The 25,854-nt window shown below is 37.8% G+C and overlaps 1 protein-coding gene across 3 annotated transcripts in view; it reads left to right on the forward strand.

The window, feature by feature from the left end:
- CDIN1 (CDAN1 interacting nuclease 1) overlaps window positions 1-25,854 on the forward strand; it is a 227,003-nt gene that overhangs the window by 97,376 nt on the left and 103,773 nt on the right. For all 3 annotated transcript variants that reach the window (XM_008017111.3, XM_008017110.3, XM_038009811.2), the window contains 3 exons: window positions 11,230-11,309; window positions 11,667-11,716; window positions 16,894-16,961. In XM_008017111.3, the coding sequence (XP_008015302.1) occupies window positions 11,230-11,309; window positions 11,667-11,716; window positions 16,894-16,961 (198 nt within the window). The remainder of the gene's footprint in view (window positions 1-11,229; window positions 11,310-11,666; window positions 11,717-16,893; window positions 16,962-25,854) is intronic.

The raw sequence follows: 25,854 nt of genomic DNA on the forward strand, positions 1-25,854 counted from the left end.
ATGTGTGCTAGTAAGGTCGCTTCACAAATGTATACCAGTGATAAGCACTCCTCTTTGGGAGATGAGTCATTAGATGTTTTCACTGTTTAGCTAAAGAGCCATCGCATCCTATGAGAAAGAGTTGTCTTCTCTTTCCTTTGGCAGTGTGTTCATAAATGTATTTATTCAGCAATTTGTTGAGTAGGTATTTTGTGCAAAGCAGCTTTGGAGTGGTAACGAAGAAGTATTTCTGCTTTTAAGCAGCTTGCCAAATACCCTGACACAAACAATTCCTTAATCCTCCATGTGAACCATGCATTCTCAAAGGGGGTGAGATTGTGTAAGCAGATATGCAGCATATCTGTGGCATTAAAATTTCTTGTGGGGAGCAATTTAAGAAAAAATAAGAAGTCTCCTGAGGTGGGCCCTAATGAATTAAAAAAAAAAAAAAAAAGTAAGATTAAGAAACATCTGTGTAGACTAAATAAGGGCCACATAAATGTGAGCTTGAAATCTGAAACCTTGTAGCCTCACCACCAATAATAAACTTGTGAGATTTCTTTCTTGTCTTCTTGGGGGTGACCACATGACGAGCCTCAATCTTCTTCCATGAGAAAGCCCCCAGATATTTAAAGACAATAAGAAGAAAATATTGACAGCTTTTTAATGTGGCACGATTTAAAATTTCAGCATCCTGATCAATCTCTTGTCATCTGTTGACAAAGCGACATTTAATCAAGTGCCTAATGATGGATACACAATATGAGTTCTCTCCATTCCACAATATGAGGGAGAGGAAGGCAAGTGGACTGGAAAAAAAATAAGAGAAGGCATTAATGGAGAAGGTAAACATTGAACCGGGCCTCAAGCTTTTGCCCGAAGGAAAGACAGGAAAAAAACATTCCAGATTTGGCAGATGTGTGTGTGAGTGTGGAGAAGAATTAAGTATATTCACGACATTAACCAGGTGCCTCATCAATGTTTGTTGAATGTGTGTTTGTTGGATAAGGGTTGATGGCATGTAGTGGCTATAAGGCTGCAAGTTGCCTGAGACAAGGTTCAGATCAGTCTGAACACTCATGCTTTGGAGACACCTTCCTCTTGTCCTTACATAATACTTTTATATTTGATAGCTCTAGTCTAAGTTATTTCTTACATCTTTATGTGCTAGTTAGAGAGAAGAATTTAATTTGTCCCTATTGGATTCCCTAATGTTAAAAGATATTTCTTATTCAGATTATCAAATGGGATCAAACTGCTTTAGATTTCACTTTTATACAGTAGGAGAGCCAGTGGGCTAGTGCTTAGAATTCTTGAGGAGTAGTTCCAACTGCAAGGGCAAGTAGGCTCCTGCAGGCCACTGGCAATATAGAAATTGTGCAGGAAAGACCCTGGCAGGTCAACCCCTGTGGAGGTGTAGCTTGGAACCTTAATGACCGTGATATCCAAAGGCCTTAAACCAGCATTGGAAGAAAAGAAGAAATACTAATTGGTATTTAGGCTTTGCTGTCTTGGAGCTCAGCCCCTGGAGCAGCCACATGAAGAGGCAAAGCTCCGGGTGTACCTTGGGACTATTGCCAGCAGCACTTTCCATATCCATTCAGCTGTTCCATTGCAGAAGCTCTTTGTGTGTGTGTGTTTTAAGTGGGGAGAGAACTAGGCTCTCACACCACAACTCTGACTGTGTGTGAATTTTCCTCCTTATCTTTATCCCTATGTCTGTCCTTCCTTCACACATCCTTCCTTCTCTCTGACTGCTGCCATCCAGTACACAGTCAGTCCATACTAGTTCCCCTATCCTGCTTAAACCTATTTGAGATCTTAGATTAGGGATCCCAACTACATACGGCCTTGTTTTTGTTTTAGTTCAAGTGCAGCCTAATCAAAAGGCATTCTTTGCAGTAGGCAGGACTTTCGGGGTCTTCAGAGCACAGATGATTCACCTGCTTGTTGGCCTCAGTTTCTTCTAGAAATAGCTGACTACTTCTCTGACTTTATGCTAAGGAAAGCAAGAGCTATAAAAATGGATGTGATATTAGTTATTCTTGGGAAAGTCTTCACTTGCCTGGTTGCTAATGCTTGAAATGCCCTTAGCTGGGGGAAAATTCTTCTACTATGTGGTTATTCATAGACAATACTTAAATAACAAATCTTCCAAGAGTGACAACACATTCATCTAATATACACAGAAGTAGAAAGGACTTCTACCTAGTTCTTTCTGAAGTCCAGTTTTAGTAGTGGATTGTGCACTGAGTGCCACAAAAGAGTGTGTATATGTGTATGGACTGGGGTGGGGGAGTGGGTATGTAAGATGGGAGAATCAGTCTGGCATTGGCAAATTTTGCCTGTTGAATAGATTGACTTCTGGCTGTATCTCAAGACTATGGCAGTATATACTTGAAAAGAACAGTGCCCTGACTTTATAAACATCACAGAAGTCAGCTATAACATCATCCCAAATCTCAAATAACCCAAGTACATAACAGTGTGTTTATTTTATTTCATCTTCACAACAGCCCTGCAAGGTAAGCACCAATGTTATTTTCTTTTACAAACAAGGATACCGAGAGGTGTCAACATTAACTTGTTAAGATAACGTGACTAGTAGGTGGAAGAGCCAGGCCTCGAACCAAGTCTGTCTGATTCTAGAGTCTGCTCATAACCACTTATCCTTACTGCCTCTCTGTTTGAAAGTGTTATTCTGCATGTCTTTCCTAGTTTTCCTTTTTTGAGGAAGACATATTTTTCTTCTTTTGAGGAAGATGTAAATAAAAATAGTGGTCCTGTTATATGACTTTCAAGTCTAGATCATAAGAGGCCATAAACTTCTGCATCATTATCTTGGGATGCTTGCTCTTGGAACCCACCAACCTTTTCAAGGAGAAGCCCAAACAGACCTTAGAGAAGTCTTACTTCTGTAAGTCTTGTGTCAGGAAGCCAGGGCCCCTCACCCACATGGCAGACATGCAAGTGAGCCGCCACCAAAGTGAATCCTTCAGCACCCAGGTGATGCACCCCAGTGGAGACCACAGGAAGAGCAAGTTGTCTCCACTGAGCCAAGGCCAAATTGCGAAATAATGAGCACATTGGGAAATTGTTTAAAGCACTCTTCCCCAAAAACGGAGGGTTATATTTGAAAATCTAATAGAACTGATTCTCACATCCACAGATACAAGTTGTCTTCTTTCCCAGACTTGATGATTAGCATAGTGCTTTGGTCTGAAACATCATGGCAGCTGTTGGAGGAATCAGGATAATAATGTATTTTGTAGCCACTGATGACCATTCTCCCTTTCCCCTGGCCTCCCAGATGCCATAACAGTAGGGAGGTCCTTAGCAGTAGTTTAGGTGATTCCACTCCCCATCCTCTCCGTATGCCTGTCACCTGCCCTTCTCTCTATTGTTTGGGAGTCCAACTTCTTAGAAGGATCTTTTTAAATATAGTTTTATAACTCTGGCTCCAAAAAAAGTTAACAAACAAAAAAGTAAATAAGTATTCCCCTGAACTTATTACTAAAGGGCCTTCAAAAATTTCAACAACATGGCAGAGTGAGCTTTTGTTGATGGGCCCCTATTTCCATGAAAAAGATAGAAATGATAGATAAAATTTTAAAAACTTTAAAAGATATGTGACCAAGTATAAACAAAAGTAAAATTGGGTATCAGAAATGGAGAAAGAACCTGTATTCAGAATGATCTACAGAAATTGCTAACTTCAGATACAGACACGAGGGGCTGGGCTTGGGTTTTGAACTCCCCAGAGGGACAGATACGCAACTAAGAGCTGTAATTGAGCTTCCATGTATAGCTCAAACCATACAAAAAGGACTAGAAAAACTCTGCTTTCTTGGAGAAAATGGCAAGGAAGCTTGCTTAATGGATATGGCCTTGGGTTGTGGAGTATTGAGAGAAGAAATAGAAATTAGAAATAAGTCAGCACTATTTGTGGGTTTGGGTCCAAATTTATGCTCTTGTTTACTGCAGAAAGGCCAAGCAAAGAAATTAACAATAAAACTGGTCTTTGCGAAACTAAACATGAAACTGCATTGTCTTGCTTAATTCTACAGTGCAGGTCAAACAATTTTTGCTGAAAATAGGCTCTTAGTAAAAATTTACAAGCCAATAGAGGAAACCAGTTACCATGGAGAAGCGGACAGAGAAAGAAAGAAAAATAGAATACCATGAACTGGAGATAAGGAAATGACACTGTAAACTATAAGACAAAGTATATAAAGTATAAAATCTAAACATTTTATATATTTGCATATATATAAACTGAGTAAATAAAAATAACCGAATAAATAAAAGTATAGAATTTTGTAAGAAAGCAGATTTTTAAGAAATAAGATGTAGAAATGAAATAATAGTCATTGAGAAGCTCATTAGCTGAGTGATGTATTAGACAAAAAGATTAGGAGAAAATTAGAATAATTAGATTACAAGAACATTTAGTGAATTCTAGGGTAACTCTAAGGAAAGCATCCTGAATATGATACAAGGATGAAGAGAGGGGAAATACAAACACTTTATGAGAGTAGGAGACATAGAGGACAGAATAAGATCTTCTAACAAATGTCTAATATGAGTTTCAGAGGAGAGAATAGAGGACAAAGCTATAATGACTCAGAATTTTTCAAATTGGTTAAAGGCATATATTCTTAGCTTCATGAAACGACTAATTTTAAGCAGACTAAATATAAATAGCCACATCTAGGCACGCAGTGATGAAACCATTGAATGTCAAATAAAATATTAAAAGTAATCAGAGATAAAAAGACAAATTATATATATAGGGATTAGTTTTAGACTGACATTAGAGTTCTTTTAAGTAACAGTAGATCCCAAGAGACAGTAGAATCTCCAGAGTTGCATTAAAATGACCCTTAGCCTATAATTGTATACTATGTTTTCTTATTATTCAAGAGTGAGAACTAAGTACAGATATTTTCACGTAAGGCAAAACTAAAACATTTTTACTGCTTAGGGATTTCAGATGAAAAAACTAATAAATGAGATGCAAGGATATTGAACCCAAAAGCAGAGAATGGGATTCAAGAAGCAATGCTGAAAAAGGAAATATGGCAAACGTGTTGATAAATTTAAATAAACGTTGAGTGTTTAAAAAAATGGAAATCAACTCTTAGAGTTCTCCAGAGAAACAGAACCAATAGGAGGGGTGTGCGTGCGTGTGTGATTTATACAATTATAGAGTCTAATAAGCCTCAAGAGTTAGAGTTGGCAAGCTGGAGACTCAGGAGAGCTGATAGTGTAGTCCCAGTCCCAGGCTAAAGGCCTGAGAATTAGAAGTGCCATTGGTTATAGTTCCAGTCTGGAAGCCAGCAGGCTTGAGACCCAGGAAGAGCCACGGTTTCAGTTAGAGTTCACAGTCAGGAAACAAATTAATGTTTCAGCTCAAAGGCAGAAAGAATTCTGTCTTACCCAGCCTTTTTGTTCTAGTCAGTCCTTCAGTGGTTTGCATGAGGCCCACCCACATTAGGGAGGGCAATTTGTTTTACCCAGTTTACATTCAAATTTTAATGTCATCCAGAAACACCCTCACAGATGCACCCAAAATGATGTTTGGGCCGGGCAAGGCTGCACATACCTGTAATTTCAGCACTTTGGGAGGCCGAGGCAGGTGGATTGCTTGAGCCCAAGAGTTCAAGACCTCATGAGAAACCCTGTCTCTCCAAAAAAAAAAAAAAAAAAAAAACAAAAACAACAACAAAAATTAGCTGGGTATGGTGGCATGTACTTGTAGTCCCAGCTACCAGGGAGACTGAGGTGGGAGGATATACTGAGCCTGGAAGGTTGAGGCTGCAGTAAGTTGAGGTTACACCACTGCACTCCATCTTGGGCAACAGAGCAAGACTCTGCCAAAAAAAAAAAAAAAAGAAGAAGAAGAAAAGAATAATGTTTGACCAAATATCTGGGTACCCCATTGCCCAGTCAAGTTGACACATAAAATTTAACATCATAGAGACTAATTGGGAAATTGTATTACAAACAAGATTGTTGAGCAAAAATAACAGACACAATAACATGGAGGCTGATAGAATTGTGTAAAAATAAGCAGATAGACTTTGAAGTAACAGTCATTGAGAAGCACATTAGCTGAGTGATGTATTAGAGGGAGGCTTCCTGATTGGAGTGAATGTGTTTCAAGTTATTTATATGTAAAACAGCAAAGTTGTTACTGATAAAGATTAGGTATTGTTTCAGTTTAAACATTCTTTGAGAGAACTACTAAAGAAATCATTGTAGAGGCCAGACACGGTAGCTCATGCTTGTAATCTCAGCACTTGGGGAGGCCAAGGCGGGTGAATCACTTGAGCCCAGGAGTTTGAGACCAGCCTGGCAACATGGTGAAACCCAGTCTCTACTAAAAAAAAATACAAAAAAGAAAGAGAGAAGGGAGGGACGGAGGGACAGGGATGGAGGGATGGAGTGAGGGATGGAGGGAGGGAGGGAGGGAAGGGAGGAAGGGGAGGAAAGGAAGGGAGGGAGAAATCAATGTAGAATGTATTATTTCCAAGAGAATAAAGGGATGGGAGGGAGGGAGGGAGAGAGGGAGTAGAATGTATTATTTCCAAGGGAATAAAGGGTAAAAGAAGAATAAAGAAAACTTAATTAACTAGAAGGTAAGGAAAAAAGAGGAGAAGGAAAGAGAATGATTAGCAGAACACAGAAAATAAGAGAGTAAAAATAAGCCTGAATGTATCAGTTGTAATGAATGTAAATTGGTTAAATTCACATTTTTAAAAAAGCATAGATTTTCAAATTTGATTTTAGAAAATCCAACAAAATACTATTTATGAATCACTCCCAAGACATAATGACACAATAAAGTTCAAAGTAAAGAAATGGCGAAATCAGTACAGTAAAAATTAATATTAGAAAATAAAAAACTAATAACAACAGTAAAAAGAAATGGAACACCAGATATGTGAGGCAGATCCTATCCAAAAGAAAAGTGTTGCAGGAGTGTTACCACTAGGTAACACTGAATTTAAGAGAAAACCTTTATTAGACTTAAAGAAAGTCATGACTTTGCCAAAAGAAATACTTACGAAGAAGTCTATGTGTAACAATTGAGAGTGCAGTCACCCAAGAATATAGTCTCCAAATATAGAAAGCAAGCATTGGCAGAATTATAAGGAGAAACTGACAACTCCACAGTAGTAGTAGATGATTATTTCATATGTAGTTGAAAAAAAAATAACAAGGATACAGAATATTTGGGTAATACAATTAAAATATTAACCTACTAGACATATCTGAACCTTGTAGCTGAAAAGTAGGAACTTCAGTTTTTTTGAAGATGTATAAAACATTAACAAAAATTGATCACATATAAAAACACAAAGAAAGTAAAACAAACCATATTAATATAAACATCACAAATTAGAAACAGCAGAAATCCATGTTTTTAAATAACTTATGGGTCAAAGATGAAATAATGGAAACTATAAACTATTTATAAATGAATGACAACAAAATCGTGGCATGTAGCCAAAGCAAAATTTAAAGGAAAAATTATAGCCTTGAAAAGTGTATTTTAAAATAAAAAATTGAAAATGAATTTTATAAAAATAGTGAAAGAGTAATGTGGCAAACTCAAAGTGGGAGCGAGGAAATAATGATGATAAAGGATAAATTAAATGAAATTAGCAGAAATGCTACAGTAAAGAGGATCGACAGAGCCAACATTGTGTCTCATGAAAATGTTAGTAAAACCAACCTCTGGCAAGACTGGGAAATTTTAAAATAAGAGCTTATACAAATTAACATGAGACTATCTAGAGCAAATTTATTGCAGATTTAGAAGTTAGGTCAGGGTGGTGAGTGCACAGATGTTTATTATATTAGTTCTTTATGCTAAAAATACTTCACAATGAAAAGTTCATAATCTTAGGCATTGTGCCTTAGTCCAGGCATTGCCTATTCCCTGTCTGCTGTAGCATGCTTTAACAGGTACCCGGTTTCTCCTATTCTTGTGAATCTAGCGCCACTGACTCATACATTCCTGCTTTGTACATACTTTGTAGAAAATTGTAATCCTGTTCGTTGTAATCCTGCAGTGGCAGGGGCAAAGTGTGAAATCAACCGAATGAATGCCTCTACCAAAGGTTGAGGAGAATAGGAATCCTGTCCAAGTGTGGTCAAAAAAGCCAGATGCAAATTGGCTAGAGGTGGTCTAGGAACAGCTTCCATAAAAGACACAGGCTTTCTTGAGGCCTCTTAGCCTGGGCCATGACAAGGTTGTCCAATCACATTTACTGATCTGGTTGATGTTATTATTCATTTCTTTGAGATGGCAGTTCCTAAGCTTTAGAATATGTGTGTAAAAGTAGGTTGATTTGGCTTGATTTGAGACACCAACACACTTTCATGAAGCCTTAGTGTTAGAGCTGTGTGTGCTTGGCGGATACATCCTGGGTCCTCAGTACAGGCAGTGACTTCCTAGAAGTTTCTTGCTCTAAAAAATGGTGGGTTGCAAGAAGAGAAAAGACATTTTGTTGAGGTTAAAATGAATGTAGACTCAATATATACTTTTTACTATTATTCCATTTAAAACAACTGACTTCCTCTGGCAAGTTTCCTTTCATTTGAATAGTGTTTATTCAACATATTCAGACTTTTTAAAAAAGTTTATTGCCTATGATTCTTAATCCTGATAAGCATACTACTGTTCTAAAATTTATATTGTGAGGAAAATTATGTCATCAGTTTCTTTTTTCTTTTGATATTTCCCTTTTTTGGCTGAAAATAAATGACCTGCTTTTCTTATGTCCCAGGGTTTTGTCCCTTTTCTTTTTTAAGAAAAAAACCAGCCTTTGTTTTATGATTTTAGCAATGAGTTTGTGTATAGTTTGGTATGAGGTCTGTAATTTTTATAGGATAGCATTTTTAGTCATGGCCACTTATATATTAGTGATCTCTTCTTCACATGGGTGTGAGAGTTGGAATCTACCATGACTGGGTCCATACAGAGAAGGTGCTGCTATTTCCTTGAGCCTCTGCTGGCATTATGGGCAACATAAAAGAATGTGTCTGCCATTACCATGGGTGACTCGAGTGGCAGGCCAGAGAGAGTTCCCTTGAGAAGGTGATGAAAGGTATGGACAACTGCTTTAGTCCCCTGTGACTGGCCAGGCCTTAGAATTAGGTTGGGAATACTGAGTTTACCAGGCACATTATTTTTTTAATACCATTGCTGCTATAATCTTTTCTTTTATAAGAGGATGATTCATTGTTTCCTATTCCCAGTATTTGTACCCCTTATCAATGGTAATTGCTTTCAGAAATAATTGAGTCCAACCCTATGATTTATATGAAGTAAATGCCTAAGTCTGATTTGATTCTTACTTCAACTTAGCAAAATACTGCTTTAGCTGTTTTCTCTAGAGACCACACGAGAACACTTTATTTAGGTAGTCAGCTTAAACAATATTTTCACTTTCTACAGATAGCAATGGGCATTAAACTTGGGAAGCTATGTAACTTGCCAAGGTTGCAGAGCCAGTTGTAGAGATAAGGTTGGATAGGATAGCTGGGTGATTCTCTTTTGGAAATTCAATATGACCTTTTCACCTGCAGTGCAAACACATGTTCACAAATGGCTAAGCACATAAGCGTTTCTATAAGCATGCAGTTATATGACTAAGAGTGGGCAGTAATTAAAATAATTGTACTCCATTCTTTCTTTGCAGACCAAATACTATTCTTAAGTGAATAAGATGTAATTTCCCTATATATTTCCACAGTATTTACTAACATTTATTCTTTTTTTTTTTGAGATAAGAGTCTCGCTGTGTCGCCTAGGCTGGAGTGCAGTGGCACCATCTCGGCTCACTGCAAGCTCCGCCTCCCAGGTTCACACCATTCTCCTGCCTCAGCCTCCCAAGTAGCTGGGACTACAGGCACCCACCACCACGCCCAGCTAATTTTTTGTATTTTTAGTAGAGACGGGGTTTCACCATGTTAGCCAGGTTGGTCTCGATCTCCTGACCTCGTGATCTGCCCGCCTCAGCCTCCCAAAGTGCTGGGATTACAGACGTGAGCCACCATGCCCAGCCACTAACATTTGTTTTATGTATCAGTGTTCTTATAGTATAGAGCTTGATAAAGAACATAATCTTAAAAGAAAGCAAGTTAGACCCCAAATTATGTCAGAACTTGAATGATGTAGATCTGTGGTCTATATTTATTTTATTAATTAGATAATTATTCAGTATGCATTTTAATTTGTGCTTGTGTGGATCAGACTGTAAGCCATTTTGCTAAATTGTGGTGAATAACTCCACTGGAGGCCTTGAAATAATCTATTCCTAGGCAACACCTGACTTAGCTTCAGCCTAGAGGCCTGCCTTTCTCCCGTGCATTAAAAGGAATTCTGGCTACTGTGGCTGCCCCATGCCTAGTGAGCAATGAGGTCAGAATCTTCTACCTTGCTTTTCAGAGGATGTCACTTGCTATAGCACCTTCGTCAGATGCCTGCCTTAGTGGTCCCTCTTCTATAGCAGTTCTCTTGGGGTTCAACTTAATTTGCAAGTTGAGGCATATTTTGGGTGGAAAACGTGTGTGTGTGTGTGTGTCTCTCTGTGTAGATTTTTCCTTATTTAAGATTCTCTCAATTCAGTCAATTTTACCTACTTTCCTCACTTGTGGAATGTAGATAGAATTTTATGGCAGTTGATGAGAATTATTTTGGAAAGGTTTAGAATTAGAAGATTCTTTCATGACTGAAAGTCATTTTAATGATATAATCGAAGCATACGTATATGAAGAGTTTAGTGAAGACAGGTCAGATTCAAAGACTTCAAATCTGACCTGTCTTCATTAAACTCTTCATATACATATGCTTGGTTATAAAATACCTACCTGCAAAAGGTAAATATTTTCTTTTCTGATTTGTTTTTTTTTTTTTTTTTTTTTTTTTTTTTTTTTACCCCAAATGGGCTTTTCCGAAGCTTATTCATCTACAAAAGAGACATATGCTTTAGGTCTGTACTTGTTAATTTACCTTGGAAAAATTAGGTCATCATCAAATCTGGCAATGTGGCTTATAAACTTGGCAAAATGGTCTAATTAAAAGCTTCTGTTAGATTATAGAAAAAGGAAAAAATGATTAGTGCCAGTCATATTTTTGTTTTCATGGTTTGTGTATATGTAGGTATATGTCACTTCTCATGTTGCATTAAAAGTATGTTGACTATCTGCTAACAGTTCATCTCTTTTCTTCTACAGCCTCCAAGTCTGTTATAAATAGTATGCTACGGGACCCTTCTCAGATTCCAGATGGAGTTCTAGCAAATCAGGTCTATCAGGTATTAATCACAGCTGTCTATTTTCAGTGGCAATGCTGTTATCTGCCTAGCCGAGTAAAGGATTTTAAACCTCATTTAATTACTGTCATCATAAACTATCACTGAGGTCAGGGTGCACCATAAATGGCAATGCAATATTTGCAAGAAGAGCATTTCACTTTTTAATAGCTTGCTTTTATAGTGAATAAAAAGCATGCAATTTTTGTTTTCTGTGATTAAATCTGAACTGCCTTTTGATAGCTTTCCTTTTTGGGGGGTGGTGGGGGGAGAAAAGTAATTACTGCTTTTAGGATACTGTTTACTGTGATAGTTTTTGTAGTTGCCCCACCCCAGACCCCTTTTCTTATTTGTCTGCAGTGCATTGTGAACGACTGCTGTTATGGACCACTGGTGGACTGCATCAAGCAGTATCCTTTCCCATAAAATTTTAGGTGCGCAATTGACGAGCTTAGACTCAGTGGAGATGTGTCTAGCTTTAACCTGACATAAAGTTCTGCTTCACAAAACACGTTTCATACTCTTCTATTTTACATTCAATCAACTGGAGGGTCACTACAGACCATTCTTTTCTACAGCTTAAGAAATATCAGATAGACCACAGGAAGATGTCAGTTCAGCAGTTACACATTCACATGCTTATTTCAAACTGCTTGGTTTTCAATGAGTTTAAAGGTACAGAGTCATTAGGCAGGTAACATAATGTCTTGGAATGTATCCACCCATCCCAGGAAATATTTTTTTAAAAATATAACAAATTTCCATTTAAAATGAGCCAAATTTTGTTGAATTTACTAGAATAAATTTAGAGCCTGGAGTTAAAGGAGGTTGTGATTAAAATGCTTCCAGAGACACCACATTTTAAAGGCAACAGACTCTTATTGCTTAAATGCTGATTACAATCTGAGCTGGCATTTGGATTCCTAATAAACATTTTTAGAGAAATCAAGTTAATTTTTCCTCCTGGAATAAATTTAAGGTTGTGAAAACAGAAGTCTAGTCACTTTTCATTAAAGACATTGAGATTACTAAAGAGTTAATGTTCACTTTTTAAAACAAGATTGGGCAGACAGTAACTACATATAGTAGGACATTATTAATCAATAAATTTAGTAGTACTGTGGCAACAGTAAGGTTTTTGATAATCCTTTATCAGATTTACTTTTATAATAATTTACTGCTTAAATGGTAAATAATAAGTAATTTTTATGAGAATAATTTCTATCTGAGTCCATGAATTTCACCCCTCTTAATAATATAAACATGTCCCTCCGGGTATGGATTTTGTTAGCATGGATGGCACTGTGATGAATTGTGACTCAGTAATTGGAAACTCCTGCTAGTCAAATTGTGTACATGTATGTGTTTATATCCCACCTTCTTTCACAAAGGCTTAGAATCAGTAGCATTTTTAATAAGAAAATCATGCCTTTATAAGTAATCTTTGATAAATAGCCTTTTAACAGAGCCCTTTTACAAGAATATTCAGTATTGAAGATATAGCCCTTTATGTATTTATCTTCCAAGTCTGTTTCTCCGGTCTAGCTTAAGTTAGTAAAAACACAGCATTATCCCAAGCTCACCTTTTTATTAAACCAAGGTGAAACTGTACTTCTATATTCAGTATAAAATTAATGATAGTGTTAGAAATTGTAGGAGTACCAATCTCGTGTTGCTACACTGGTGAAGTTTAGCACATTCATATAACAACTAACACCATCTCAGAGTATCTGGGGTTGAATTACATGTTAATTTTAAAGCACATAAAATAGTTAAAAATCAATTTAAAGTTAAGGTTTTAAAAGCATAATGTCTTTTGAAGGATTGCATATTGATTTTAAATATAACTATCTAATTATGTATGCATGGACTAAAGTATGAAGTCAACTGCTTTGTAAATGCCAGGAGGCTATTTTTCAGTAATAGTTGGGATGCTTACGGGAAACTAGATTGCTGTATTGCTGGCGAAGAAAATGGCTTGTGAGGTTATTTACAAGTTTTGCCCATGGTCACTGCCATACATCAATAATAGGTATTATTATAGACAAAGTCTAAGTGTTTTTGCTTATAGAGCATTATAAATTCTGTTTGGAGTATTTTCCTTACATTTTTGCCATCATTCACTTTCCTTTTTTGGCTGTGTTACTGCCAGTAGAATTTAATGTAGTACATGATTTCAATTGATGAAGATAATGACATATGTCTATAAATTACATTCACTGACTAGGTTATAATTTTTGCAGTTTCATTATGTCTGTTGCCAGTAAAACTACAGATTTTATAAGTTTTATTTTCTAGACTTTGCATTTTATATATGTTTATATCGAGCAAAGCATAATTAAGAAACATATCTTTCCAAAATTTCAAATTGGTGATTGCTTTTATCATGCAAAATAAAACAGGCTGGAAAGTTTACAGAGAAACTGATTTTGTCTTTGCATTGAAGTAGTAGCAGTTTCATATAATGTATCAATACACTTGCATAGATGTTTCCTAGACTGATCAGCAATAATTATTTTATTTCTCACTGAATAAAAATTATTGTTTTTCCATGTGAGTAAATGTGCTGTTTGTTTTTCTGATAATTTGGTAATATTTACATTGCTTACTCTCAGTAAATTACATCATGTTGTGAGAAAGAAAGCACACATTCGGTAAATAAGATAGGTGCTAAACCTTCTTAGTGCATTATGAAAATGTTATATTTGTATAAGTAGAATAAAATAAATTGGTCATTTACTAGTAAGACATCACAGAAAGCACAGTTAGCAAAGAGTATATACATCATCATTGTGCTTTTTCTTTTTTTTTTTTTTGGTATCTACTGTATTTTTTCCTATGCAGCCATATCCACCTACACCTTTCCCACCACAGTTTATACTCACCAAGGGAAAAATGTGAGAAATCAGCCACCTCAACTTTCCAAAGTGTGACTCCAGGACACAGCTATTAGACAAAAGCATGAACTGTGAAGCAAGGAAAGATAATGATGCAGGAAGTTTCAAATGCTGTGGGTTTCATTTCTGTACCATCAGAAACCTCAGTTTCATGATTCAACATTTTAGATGTAAATAATTTACAACAATAAAAATGAGAGCACATTTATGTGGAGAGAAGTAAATAATTTAGTTCCAAAATGTGGGATGTCCCTAGCAATGAGAGACCATTGAGAGTTATTCATCAAATGTTTTCAATGGACTCTGAAAATTTGTGAAATTTTGTGGTTTAAAAATGTGTTCCTTTATTTTGTTTCTCTTTAGAAATTGCAAAAGCAGAGCCATGTGCCTTGGAGGGCAGGGGACAACTGGAGGAAAAGGCAATAATGATGATTTAGGGCATGTTTTGCTGGAACATAAATGGCCACATCTCTTGGATTCTAAGATTTAAATAGTATTCACTTGTATATTTTGGTAAAATGCAAGATAATTCTCTAGGGGTTTTTTTTGTTTTTTTTGTTTGTTTGTTTTTTATTTTTTTTACAAACAACATAGAAGTTTTATTTAAGTTGAACTCGATCAGAATCAGCTTCTCTGGTAAGCCAAGGAGTGATGTGACCAGGTTGATGATACCAGTGAAAAGGACAATGAAGGTAATGATTCACATAATTATTACCAAATGCAAATGCTTTTGAGTCAATTGAAATACTAGACTAGGATTACACTCCTTTTCAGACTTTGGGCAATCTCATCTGTTTGGAAAATACACAGCACTTCCATGTTCCACTCCTGATTTCATTATTTACCAGCCATGGACCTTCAGCAAATTCCCCAGCCTCCCTGAACCTTACTTTCCTTAATTGTAAAAATGTGACTAATAGGCTGTGTGCGGTGACTCACACCTGTGATCTCAGCACTTTGGAAGGCTGAGATGGGCAGATCACTTGAAGTTAGGAGTTTGAGACCATCCTGGCCTACATGGTGAAACTCCTTCTCTACTGAAAACACAAAAATTAGCCAGGTATGGTGGCAGGCACCTGTAATTCCAGCTACGCGGGAGGCTGAGGCCGAAGAACTGCGTGAACCCAGGAGGCAGAGGTTGCAGTAAGTCGAGATATGCCACTGCCCTCCAGCCTGGGCAAGACCAAGAGTCCATCTCAAAAAAAAAAAAAAGAAAAAAGAGGGACTAATATTAGTATCTATTTGTGTGGCTATTGTAAGATGGTATCCCAAAGTATTTAGCACAAAGACTTCATATATGATATTTAAGAAATATTAGCTATTATCAATTATTATTACCTAATTTTAATACTTTTGAGAAGCTATATGGAGGTCATAAACATAGACTTGGCAGAGATCTTGTTGTTATCTTCTTTGCCACTCATTAACGGTATGCCCTGTGCACGCACCTTCTGACCCTTGGTTTCCTCATCTATAAAATAATTATTATAATTATGAGGATAAAATAACATACTAAAAGCACTTAACACAGTGTCTACCACATAGTAAGCACTGAAAAAATATACATTCATATGTGTATCTATTTAGATGCATATACATACACACACAAGAAAAAGACTCTTGAAATAGCCTCTGTACCCACCCCCTAATCCGCAACTCTTTACTAAGATGTCTTTCCTGCAGATTACATATATTCTTAACAAGTCACTTGTTTGACTTGCAAGTCGCAAAAGTTCAACAACAGTCGACTGGAAGTGCAACAAAGAAGTTTCTAAATGTTGGCCTGATGACAAATGTGAATTCACACAGGATTTACAGAACTCTCTAAGACTAGGAATTCTTCTAGGGCAAAGGCTGCCTAGTATTCTTTACGGTACCTGTTAAGTGCTTAATAAATGTATGCTAAATTGAGTTGAGGGATTTTAATTTAAAAATTTGTTTTTAGAATTCTTTTTTTAGGAGCCTTACCCAACTGGCCTCAAGTGATCCTTCCACCTCGGCCTCCAAGGTGGCTAGGGTTATAGGCCACAAGCCACCTTGCCCAGCTGAAGTGAAAGATTTTTAACACAGATTAAAGTACATTTAAAATATCCCTCCTTCTTTTCAAAAGACAAAGTACACATCCATTTACAAATCTTTGTTTGCCAAAATATATGGAAAAATTATAGAAAAAGCTGGACACAGTGGCTCATGCCTGTAATCCCAGCACTTTGGGAGGCCGAGGTGGGAGAATCACTTGAGCCTAGGAGTTTGAGACCAGCCTGAGCAACATAGTGTGATTCCATCTCTAAAAAAAAAAAAATTACCCAGGCATGGTGGGTGGTACCCCCCTGTAGTCCCTGCTACTCGGGAGGCTGAGGTGGCAGAATCGCTTGAGCCCAGGAGTTCAAGGTTATAGTGAGCTATGATTGTGCCACTGCACTCCAACCTGAGCAACAGAGCAAGACCCTGTCTCTATTAAAAAAAAAAAAGAAAAAAAAGTTTTAAAAAATTGTAGAAAAATTCAATCAAATTTTTTAAATGAGGGGATGTGTGTAGCAATGTCATTCCTCAAAGATGTGGACTAAGGGTGAAAATGGCTGCTCAAACTACCTCAATGCTTCATTTCGTCTCAAAGTATAGACCAGGTATTAGCAATTTCCTGCTGGTATAATTCTGCCTGTGTTACCCCCTTAACTGAAACTTCCCAGTGCCATTGGTCATGAGCATGAAGTCCTGCTGAGAGACTTACTTCTAGAGAAAAACCTGTCCTTCCTTGGTAAGTATTATTCACATCTTCTGTAGCTTGTGTTGTCTCCATGAGTGCTTAAATATATATTTTAAAAATCTTCCACTAAAGGAAGGGTGAATGATGATTGATGCTCTGCATATTATCTTTTATTGATTTGGAACTGAGCAGGAACTCAGTTACCTAATCTCCTATATATACAGCACATGCACAAGCTTGCAATTAATATTTTATAGAATAAGTGGCTGAAAAAATGCTTTAATATCTGTTGCAGTATTACTTTTGGTGTCATGAGATATTAACCATAATCTAGGCCTTATGAGAAAAAGAAACAAAAGAAATATTGTCTATAAAATGTTTTATATATTAAAAAGAACAGTTAGAAAGATTCATGTTGGGTATATTTGTCTCATTTATGGAACTCGGTAGTACTTTTACTTGAAAGCAAAATATTAAGCCTTTATTATTTCATGCCAAATGTTCATTGACATCATGGATTTATTATGATTTTTTAAAAATCCCACATGTATTCATGTGTTTGTGTATTACAGATTATTATTTCTTTCAATATCTCTTAAGCATTAGAAATTAAGCCTCAGGCTGGGCACAGTGGCTCACACCTGTAATCCCAGCACTTTGGGAGGCTGAGGCGGGCGGATCACAAGGTCAGGAGATTGAGACCATCCCGGCTAACACGGTGAAAACCCGTCTCTACTAAAAATACAAAAAAAATGAGCCGGGCATGGTGGCGGCACCTGTAGTCGCAGCTACTCGGGAGGCTGAGGCAGGAGAATGGTGTGAACCCAGGAGGCGGAGCTTGCAGTGAGCTGAGATCTCAACCGCTGCACTCCAACCTGGGCGGCAAAGCAAGACTCCGTCAAAAAAAAAAAAAAAAGACATTAAGCATCAAACGACTATACATATAATAAGTGATTACAGAAACCATAAAGCACTCTACAATGAATTAATTTCTCTTCTCCGCTTTTAATGTGGTAATTTGTAAAGGTTACATACAAGTCATTTTATTATTAAACAAATCTATTTTATATAGATATTGAAAAGTCTGCATAATGTTTATTTTAGGACATACACAAAAAATAGAACAATATTGGATTACATAAGTTTTGTTCTAAAATGGACAAAGAATTGGCCAAGGAAAACCAAATGCGGAGAAATGTCAAGTAAGGAAGAGATGTTTAATAAAGTCCTACAAAGTATCTATTCCAAATCTTAATGTTTGATATTTTTATTAATAAACCGTGTAATAAAATTGAATGTATTATAAGATTGTTTTAATTTGAAGCTTAGAGATATCATAAATACTCCCTAGTTAGGGTTAAATAAAGTTGATTAATTAGGCAGGTGTTCTCAAGTCACTAAATTAAATCTCAGTATGTTGAAGCACCAAGATTTTTCATATGGGGACAGTTGAATTGTTCAGCCTATGGAAAGAGGGTAAGTTGGAAGAAATCACCTTTTAAAAGTCTAATCAAAAGGAAAATATGTAATAGTTCAGAACCAGTTGGAATGTGTGGCCTATGATGCACTATGAGATATGTTTTGGAACCAGGTAGTTCTGATAGTATTATGAAATATCTGATCACATTGATCACTCAGATAGGGGCCAATATGTCATGGCCACATTTATTTTCTGTTTTGTTTTGTTTTAAGCCACCAAGTAAGCAGCAGCATTGTCGGAGCTGCTGAGCACCACTCTCTGGGTGCCATCAGCCTACGGACAATCAGGCCTTCAGCCCTATTTTTTTGTTTGGCCTAATTTTTCTCTGCTTCCTTCTTGAGAACTAGCCAATCCCAGCTGGGAAAAAAAAAGCAAAGATTGTAGATGTGGGCTAAACTTAGTCCTAGTCCTCAGCTTACTTGAACTTGAATGTGTTAGATTGGATTCACCATGGCTGACGAAAGCAATGTAAAAATGTGGTCCGGGGGTCGTCTCTACTTGCAAACAAGTACAGAAAGGGGACTTGAAATTGAAATTGATGGGTCTCATCTGTTCCTCTGTGCTGTAGAATCTGGATAATTATTTTATGGAAGCATACTCAAAGAGGGTATTTAATTGATCTTTTAAAATAAATGAGATAGGCCGGGCGTGGTGGCTCAAGCCTGTAATCCCAGCACTTTGAGAGGCTGAGACGGGCAGATCACAAGGTCAGGAGATCCAGACCATCCTGGCTAACCCAGTGAAACCCCGTCTCTACTAAAAAATACAAAAAACTAGCCAGGCAGGGTGGTGGGTGTCTGTAGTCCCACATACTCTGGAGGCTGAGGCAGGAGAATGGCGTGAACCCGGGAGGCGGAGCTTGCGGTGAGCTGAGATCCGGCCACTGTACTCCAGCCTGGGCAACAAAGCGAGACTCCATCTCAAAATAAATAAATAAATAAATAAGATATAGGAAGTTGATGCAACCTGAGCCCTGTTTTAAAGCATTTCCTCATCAACATACAAAGAAGTTAATTCTTCGTATTTTTAATGTAGCACTGGATTAACATATGTTTGTGGTTGAAAAATGAAGATTGAAAGCTTTGTATGAAATACTATTATGAGGCTGTTGTCCTTTTACCTTATAAATACCCCTTCACAGAGATTAATTAGATTTAAAGTGTTGTGCCAGGTAAATTTAGATAGATCATTTTAAAGCCAACTATGGAAAAAGTATTGGTAAATAAGTAGACCACTAATCTTATTCTTTCTTGTTTACTTGTGTACACCTTGAATTTTGTTGCAGAGACATTGCAAATATGTTTAATTTATTTTGATCCTTTGCTAAGCAGAAGTAAGATCTCTCTCTCTCTGTTGGCTTCTAATTTGGACTATATTCGAAAGACATTCTCATCTTTTAATATAAGATAATTCGTATATTTAAGAATTATGACTTTCCTGAAAATATTTTACCCCATTCTAAATTTTCCACACATTGTGCTCTATATTTGTTTTATAAAATATGTATTTTATCTTTCCTCTTACCAATTGAAGGGAAAAATAAAAGTAAATCACTATTTCTTTCTTAAATTTCCTTGGTTCATAACTGCATCTTGAGCAGTTGTTACAGCACAAGATCTAGCCAGGCACTATAGGAAAGAAAAACAGAAGTGTTCTTATCATTGAAGATTTGAATGTACTGATATGAGTTCATACTATCTTTTAAACTTATCCAATTTGTACTTCCACACATAAGTATATTGTATTAAGGCAGGTCAAAGTTAAATAAATGACTTCAGCTTCTCCAACTAAAAAATATTTTTCATGTGCATATTTATTCATTTATTCCACAAATAAGTTACTAAGTTGGATACTGTTTTAGACACTGGATAAGTCAGATGAAGTGTCTGCTTTAATGGGGTTATGGTCCAGTAGGGAGACAAACTACAAATGAACACAGATAATTTCTAGCAGTTTCTGAGAGTCCATGTAATTCTTCCCTTCATTATTTATTCATTCTTTTCAATTAACTTTTGCTGTGTTCTCTGCATGCCAGGAACTACACTAGTTAGCATGAAATGATTGATTATAAGCACTCTGTGCCCCCAGTGCTCATAGCCAAGCACCGTATTGCATGTATGATCCAATGAGATTGTAGTTTTCTCTCTGATCCAGTGAGAATCCAGTGAGAATGAATCTCACTTAGTAGGTGCTCACATGATTGTCTCGATAATGAAAATAAAAACTCAAGGCTGTTAGGCTACTTTCATTAAAACTTTCAAAGAAAGATACAGATTGTACTCAATATCAATCACTGTCCTCTATGAATGAAGAAAATGCTGCTGCCTCATGAGCTGCTTTTTCCTGAAATAGTGATGGAATTTTACTTATTCATTTGTTCTTTCTCACCGGGACCTTCCTGCCACAGTGTATATCCAGGATGGCCAGTTGAGTTCATAAGGTTGGCTCTATTGCCAGTAGCTAACTACTCCTTTAAGTCTGCTGTGGGCAGACACCATTAAGAATTTTAAAGAAACAAACTTTTTTTTTTTTTTTTAAGTTGATGCAAACATGGAGTCTTCTCGGAAAATTGAAGATAAGTTTCAGTACATGTCAGCAGTTCTTTCCAAGGATAATTAATTTAGAATTAATATTCGTTGGCCATATCTCAGTACTTTGGGAGGCTGAGGCAGGAGGATCACATGAGGCCAGGATTGAAGACCAGCCTGGGCAACATAGGGAGATCTTGTCTCTACACAAAATTGTTTTAAAAAATTAACTGGGGTGGTGGTAGGCACCTGTAGTCCCAGCTACTTGGGAGGCCAAAGTGGGAGGATCGCTTAAGCCTAGGAGTTCAAGATTACAGCGAACTGTGGTCATTCCACTGCACTCCAGCTTGGGTGACAGAGTGAGACCCTGTCTCTAACTTAGATAGATGATAGATAGGGGATGGATGGATAGATAGATAGATAGATAGATAGATAGATAGATAGATATCAGCATTTAAAGTCTCAAAAGACATGTTGAACTTGCTGCCCCTTCCTCGGCTTAGCTGCACAAAAAACTCCTCAACTTTAAATTGAACCATAAGCATTGTGATCATCCCATTACCTCTGCTAAGGGTTCAGTCTATGCCATATAGACGAAGCAGAAAATGTATTTCATCTACTGGTAGAGAAGTGTTGATTTGTATCTCTCAAGTGATTATTGAGACCATATTTTGCTATGTTATACCCTCTATTTTTTTTTCCTTTTTGTTTTGTTCAGTTTTGGTTTGGTTCTGATTTTTTTTTTTTTTTTTAAGAGCTTTGGACAAAAAGACAGGGAAGGAACAGAAAATAGTGACAATGCGAAGACAACAAGACAGTTTGCCCTGTTAGGTAAAATATGAAAGAGCTCATACCAAAGACTGAAGATAAACCATCCGTCTTTTCTGGGTTGGCATATCTCCAGGTTGGAGGGACTTTCATTAGTGACGGCCACAGCCACCGGCTGGTGCAAATTCTTGTTAAGTTTGGCCTAATAATGATGGTTCTGGAGATATTTTATTCTTTCCAGTGAATGTTTCTGTTAGTAGACGCTAACAATTATTTTGAGTGACACCTGAGAGGCATTTGCTATGCCCCTGCCTCACCCTCGCCCCTATGTTTGGACAAACCAGCAAATTTTACGGGGGTGCTTGTGTAGCGTTCATGTATTACTCTGTCGGACTCTGAGACAGTATAATCTGTAAAGCCAAATAGGCTTAGTGAAGGATGTCCCTTGCCATAAGAAATCAGGATCTTTGTTTCTAAGAGTTCATCTGCCCCTGCTGCTTTATTCCTCACCGGAAGCAACAGTGCTGTGCTGGGGAGGTGATGATGATGTGACAAACAGAGATTATGACTTCAGGTGAACGACAGGCAGCAGGAGCAGATGAGATTTAGAATACCAAGACTGTGTGTATTTGCAGATGTCAGCGGCAGAGAGTAAGAGACCAGAAATGAAACATACAATTATGTAGGCTGAAGGGAACGGAGATGGTTGGGTATTTCGTAAGGAATCCACCATTTAAATTCCTGTCTATCAGAAGGTTAAAAATATGATGCTGTCTTTAGAGTAACAGGAACATGAAATTGAGGGTGGGGGGTGGGAAATTTGGGCTCTGTTCTCCCCTTTCTGAAGAGATTGTCATGGTGAGAGGCTTTCTTACTTACTCTTCTTATTGAATGTGCTCGTGCACGCTTCTCCCTGGGACTGAGAAAAGAACCATAAACGCATATGCTGCTGGAAGATGAAATGCTTTCTGGATGTTTGTTTTCTTATCGGCTGAGTTTGAGATTCAGCTCCCTGGAACTTTGAAGAAAGGTTGTTGTGGCCACTTATGATGGGGTGCTCCCTGCTCCTGGCCTCCCTCACCACTGCCACTTACGATGGTGTGCTCCCTGCTCCTGGCCCTCCTTCACCACAGCCACTTACGATGGGGTGCTCCCTGCTCCTGGCCCTCCTTCACCACAGCCACTTACGATGGGGTGCTCCCTGCTTCTGGCCTCCCTCACCACTGCCACTTACGATGGTGTGCTCCCTGCTCCTGGCCCTCCTTCACCACAGCCACTTACGATGGGGTGCTCCCTGCTCCTGGCCCTCCTTCACCACAGCCACTTACGATGGGGTGCTCCCTGCTTCTGGCCTCCCTCACCACTGCCACTTACGATGGTGTGCTCCCTGCTCCTGGCCCTCCTTCACCACAGCCACTTACGATGGTGTGCTCCCTGCTCCTGGCCCTCCTTCACCACAGCCACTTACGATGGGGTGCTCCCTGCTCCTGGCCCCCCTCACCACTGCTCTTGGTGGTTAGCTCATGTCCACGGATCATCAGCTTTTGGGTCGCTAATGATGTATTGGAACTATTTTGGTTGTAAGTGGCAGAAATCCAATCAAACTAGATTATATACACAAAAAAGGAAAATTTATTGGCTTAAATATACACCAGAGAACTCCAAAGGAGAGATTTGCTTCTGCTGTGTCTCTTATTAGAATCCAGAAGGCAAAACAATATCATTAGTATCTTTTGTCCTTTTTGGGTTCTGCTCTTTTCTGTGTTGGCTTCATTTTCAGGTCACAAGGTCACAAAGATGATTGCTGGTGATTGCTAATTTGTTTAATCCTTAAAGTTTGTAACCCCAGAGCAAAGTTGGTGATTCTCTTTTGCCACATGACAAATTTCAGAAAGGGCCAGGTGCAGTGGCTCACACCTGTAATCCCAGCACTTTGGGAGACTGAGGTGGGAGGATTGCTTGAGCCCAGAAGTTTGAGACCAGCCAGGGCAACATAGCAAGACTATCCCCCACCCCTGCCCACTCTACAAAAAATAAAAATCAGCCAGGTGTGGTGGTTCACACCTGCTATTCCAGCTACTGGGGAGGCTGAGATGGGAGGATTCCTTGAGCCTGGGAGATCGAGGCTGCAGTGAGCCATGATGGCACCTCTGCACTCTAGCCTAGGCAATAGAGTGAGACCCTGTTTCAAATACATGTGTGTGTGTGTGTTTGTGTATGTGTGTGTATATATATGTGTGTGTGTATATATGTGTATATATATGATATGATATGTGTGTGTGTATGTGTGTGTGTGTGTTTGTGTATGTGTGTGTGTATATATGTGTGTATATATGATATGATATGTGTGTGTGTTTGTGTGTGTGTGTGTTTGTGTATGTGTGTGTGTATATATGTGTATATATATGATATGTGTGTGTGTGTGTATGTGTGTGTGTGTGTGTGTGTGTATGTATCTCTCTCAGAAAGGGGTCTGATCAGCTAGTCTGCGTCCAGCCCTGTGGCATTGATTTGGGGTCCCATTACTGCCCACTCATGAGAATAGCATTGTGAGAGTAGGGTAGCAATGCCAGACAGGGTGACATACAGGACAGCAAAATCAAAAATCTCCCTCTCCCTGCAGATAATTAACTACAGGCTAGGGTTTTACTCACCATAACCAAAGGCATTGGGGGTCAAACCCGTTACTGTGATTGCTGAATTGACTCCTTTGGTCCTGTGCATGTGTGCACTCACTCACACTCACCCATGTGCACATCTGTCTGTGTAGGAGATCCTTTTTGTGTCTCAGAACTGCTAGTATGCCTCTCTCCATTGAGATTGGTTCGGCGACACATGGAGCTGGCCCAGCAAGAGGGTCTAACAACAGTGACTACAGCTAAAAAGAACCAGGGCAGACAAAAGCTAACATTCAACCTTTCCTCTGAATCTTGGAATTGGAAAGGGCTCTAGTGACTGTCCACTCCACTTGTTTTGATTAAACAAATTGTCCTTCGGCCTTGCATCACAGCTGCTACCCTCCCAACAACCTATCCTGTGTCTTTTTATTCTACTATGTTGATTTGTCCCTTCGTCTACAACGAAAAGGATTTAGCATGATCTGGTATAAAATATAGAAGAGTTTTACTTTATTTGCTCATATTGGTGTCCTCTGCTTCTCCACAGCTACCAGTTGCCTACCTAGCCTCTCCACACTGTCCCAGCTTCTTGACCTCCCATTTGTTTCCTATCTTTAAGGCACTTCAGTTTTCACTAGTATTATCCCCTAAAGACATAAGCAAAGGACAAGGTCAGAGCAGTCAGTTGTATTCCTTATTAGTGGCTTTGATAAGAGGCTTTGGGGGAAGAGGTTGAAACTAACAGCTATAACGAAGTTTTGGGTTCTCTAAAGATTTCATTTATCTGTGCTATTGGTCTCCCCATTAAATGCATGTCTATTCTGTGTACCTTTGCACATGGTTTGCATAACATGTAATATCTGTTACTGAAACCTTGCAAACTTCTTAAATTGTATAGAAAAGGCTGTGAAACTTACTCTTAGGGAACATAAAAATACAGAGAACAAACATCATAACTCCAAATATTGAGTTATACAGAGTTGTGAAAAAAAAATAACACAGTAAAACAAAGTTAGTTACTAGAGTAGAAAAGATATAGTTTTAATATGTATTGATATCTGTCTTTTTTGCCCTCCCTCAATTTAGTAAAGATGCACTAGGTGTTAAGAATATTCTTCTTATCATACAGTGTATTTTAATCTAGCATTTTAGAAAACGTTTTATAAATTCGTAGATAAAAGTCCTGTCAGAATGTGACTTTTCATTTTCAGATGTTGTGAACCGGAATTCTGCATGATTTTTATGGAAATGACTATACTTTTAAAATGTAAAACTTTTAATAAAACAAAACAAACTTAAAGCCCTCAAACCTTTTCTTGGTAGTCCTCATGCCCCCCTGTGATTCTTAAGTATACATTAACTAGTTTCAGATGTGTTTTGTTCGCTGACTCAAAATCATCCCTTTATTTTAAGAAAAGAAATTGTGTAATTAGTACTTAATTGCTTTGGATATTTTGGGTATTTAGAGAAGAGGGTAATTCAAAGGCCAGAGAAATTAAACCTTCAGAATGTTCTTTATGCATGTGTAATTTCTTTTTAAAAAATGCCCT

Source organism: Chlorocebus sabaeus, chromosome 26, assembly GCF_047675955.1.
Source record: "Chlorocebus sabaeus isolate Y175 chromosome 26, mChlSab1.0.hap1, whole genome shotgun sequence".
Lineage (NCBI taxonomy): Eukaryota > Metazoa > Chordata > Mammalia > Primates > Cercopithecidae > Chlorocebus > Chlorocebus sabaeus.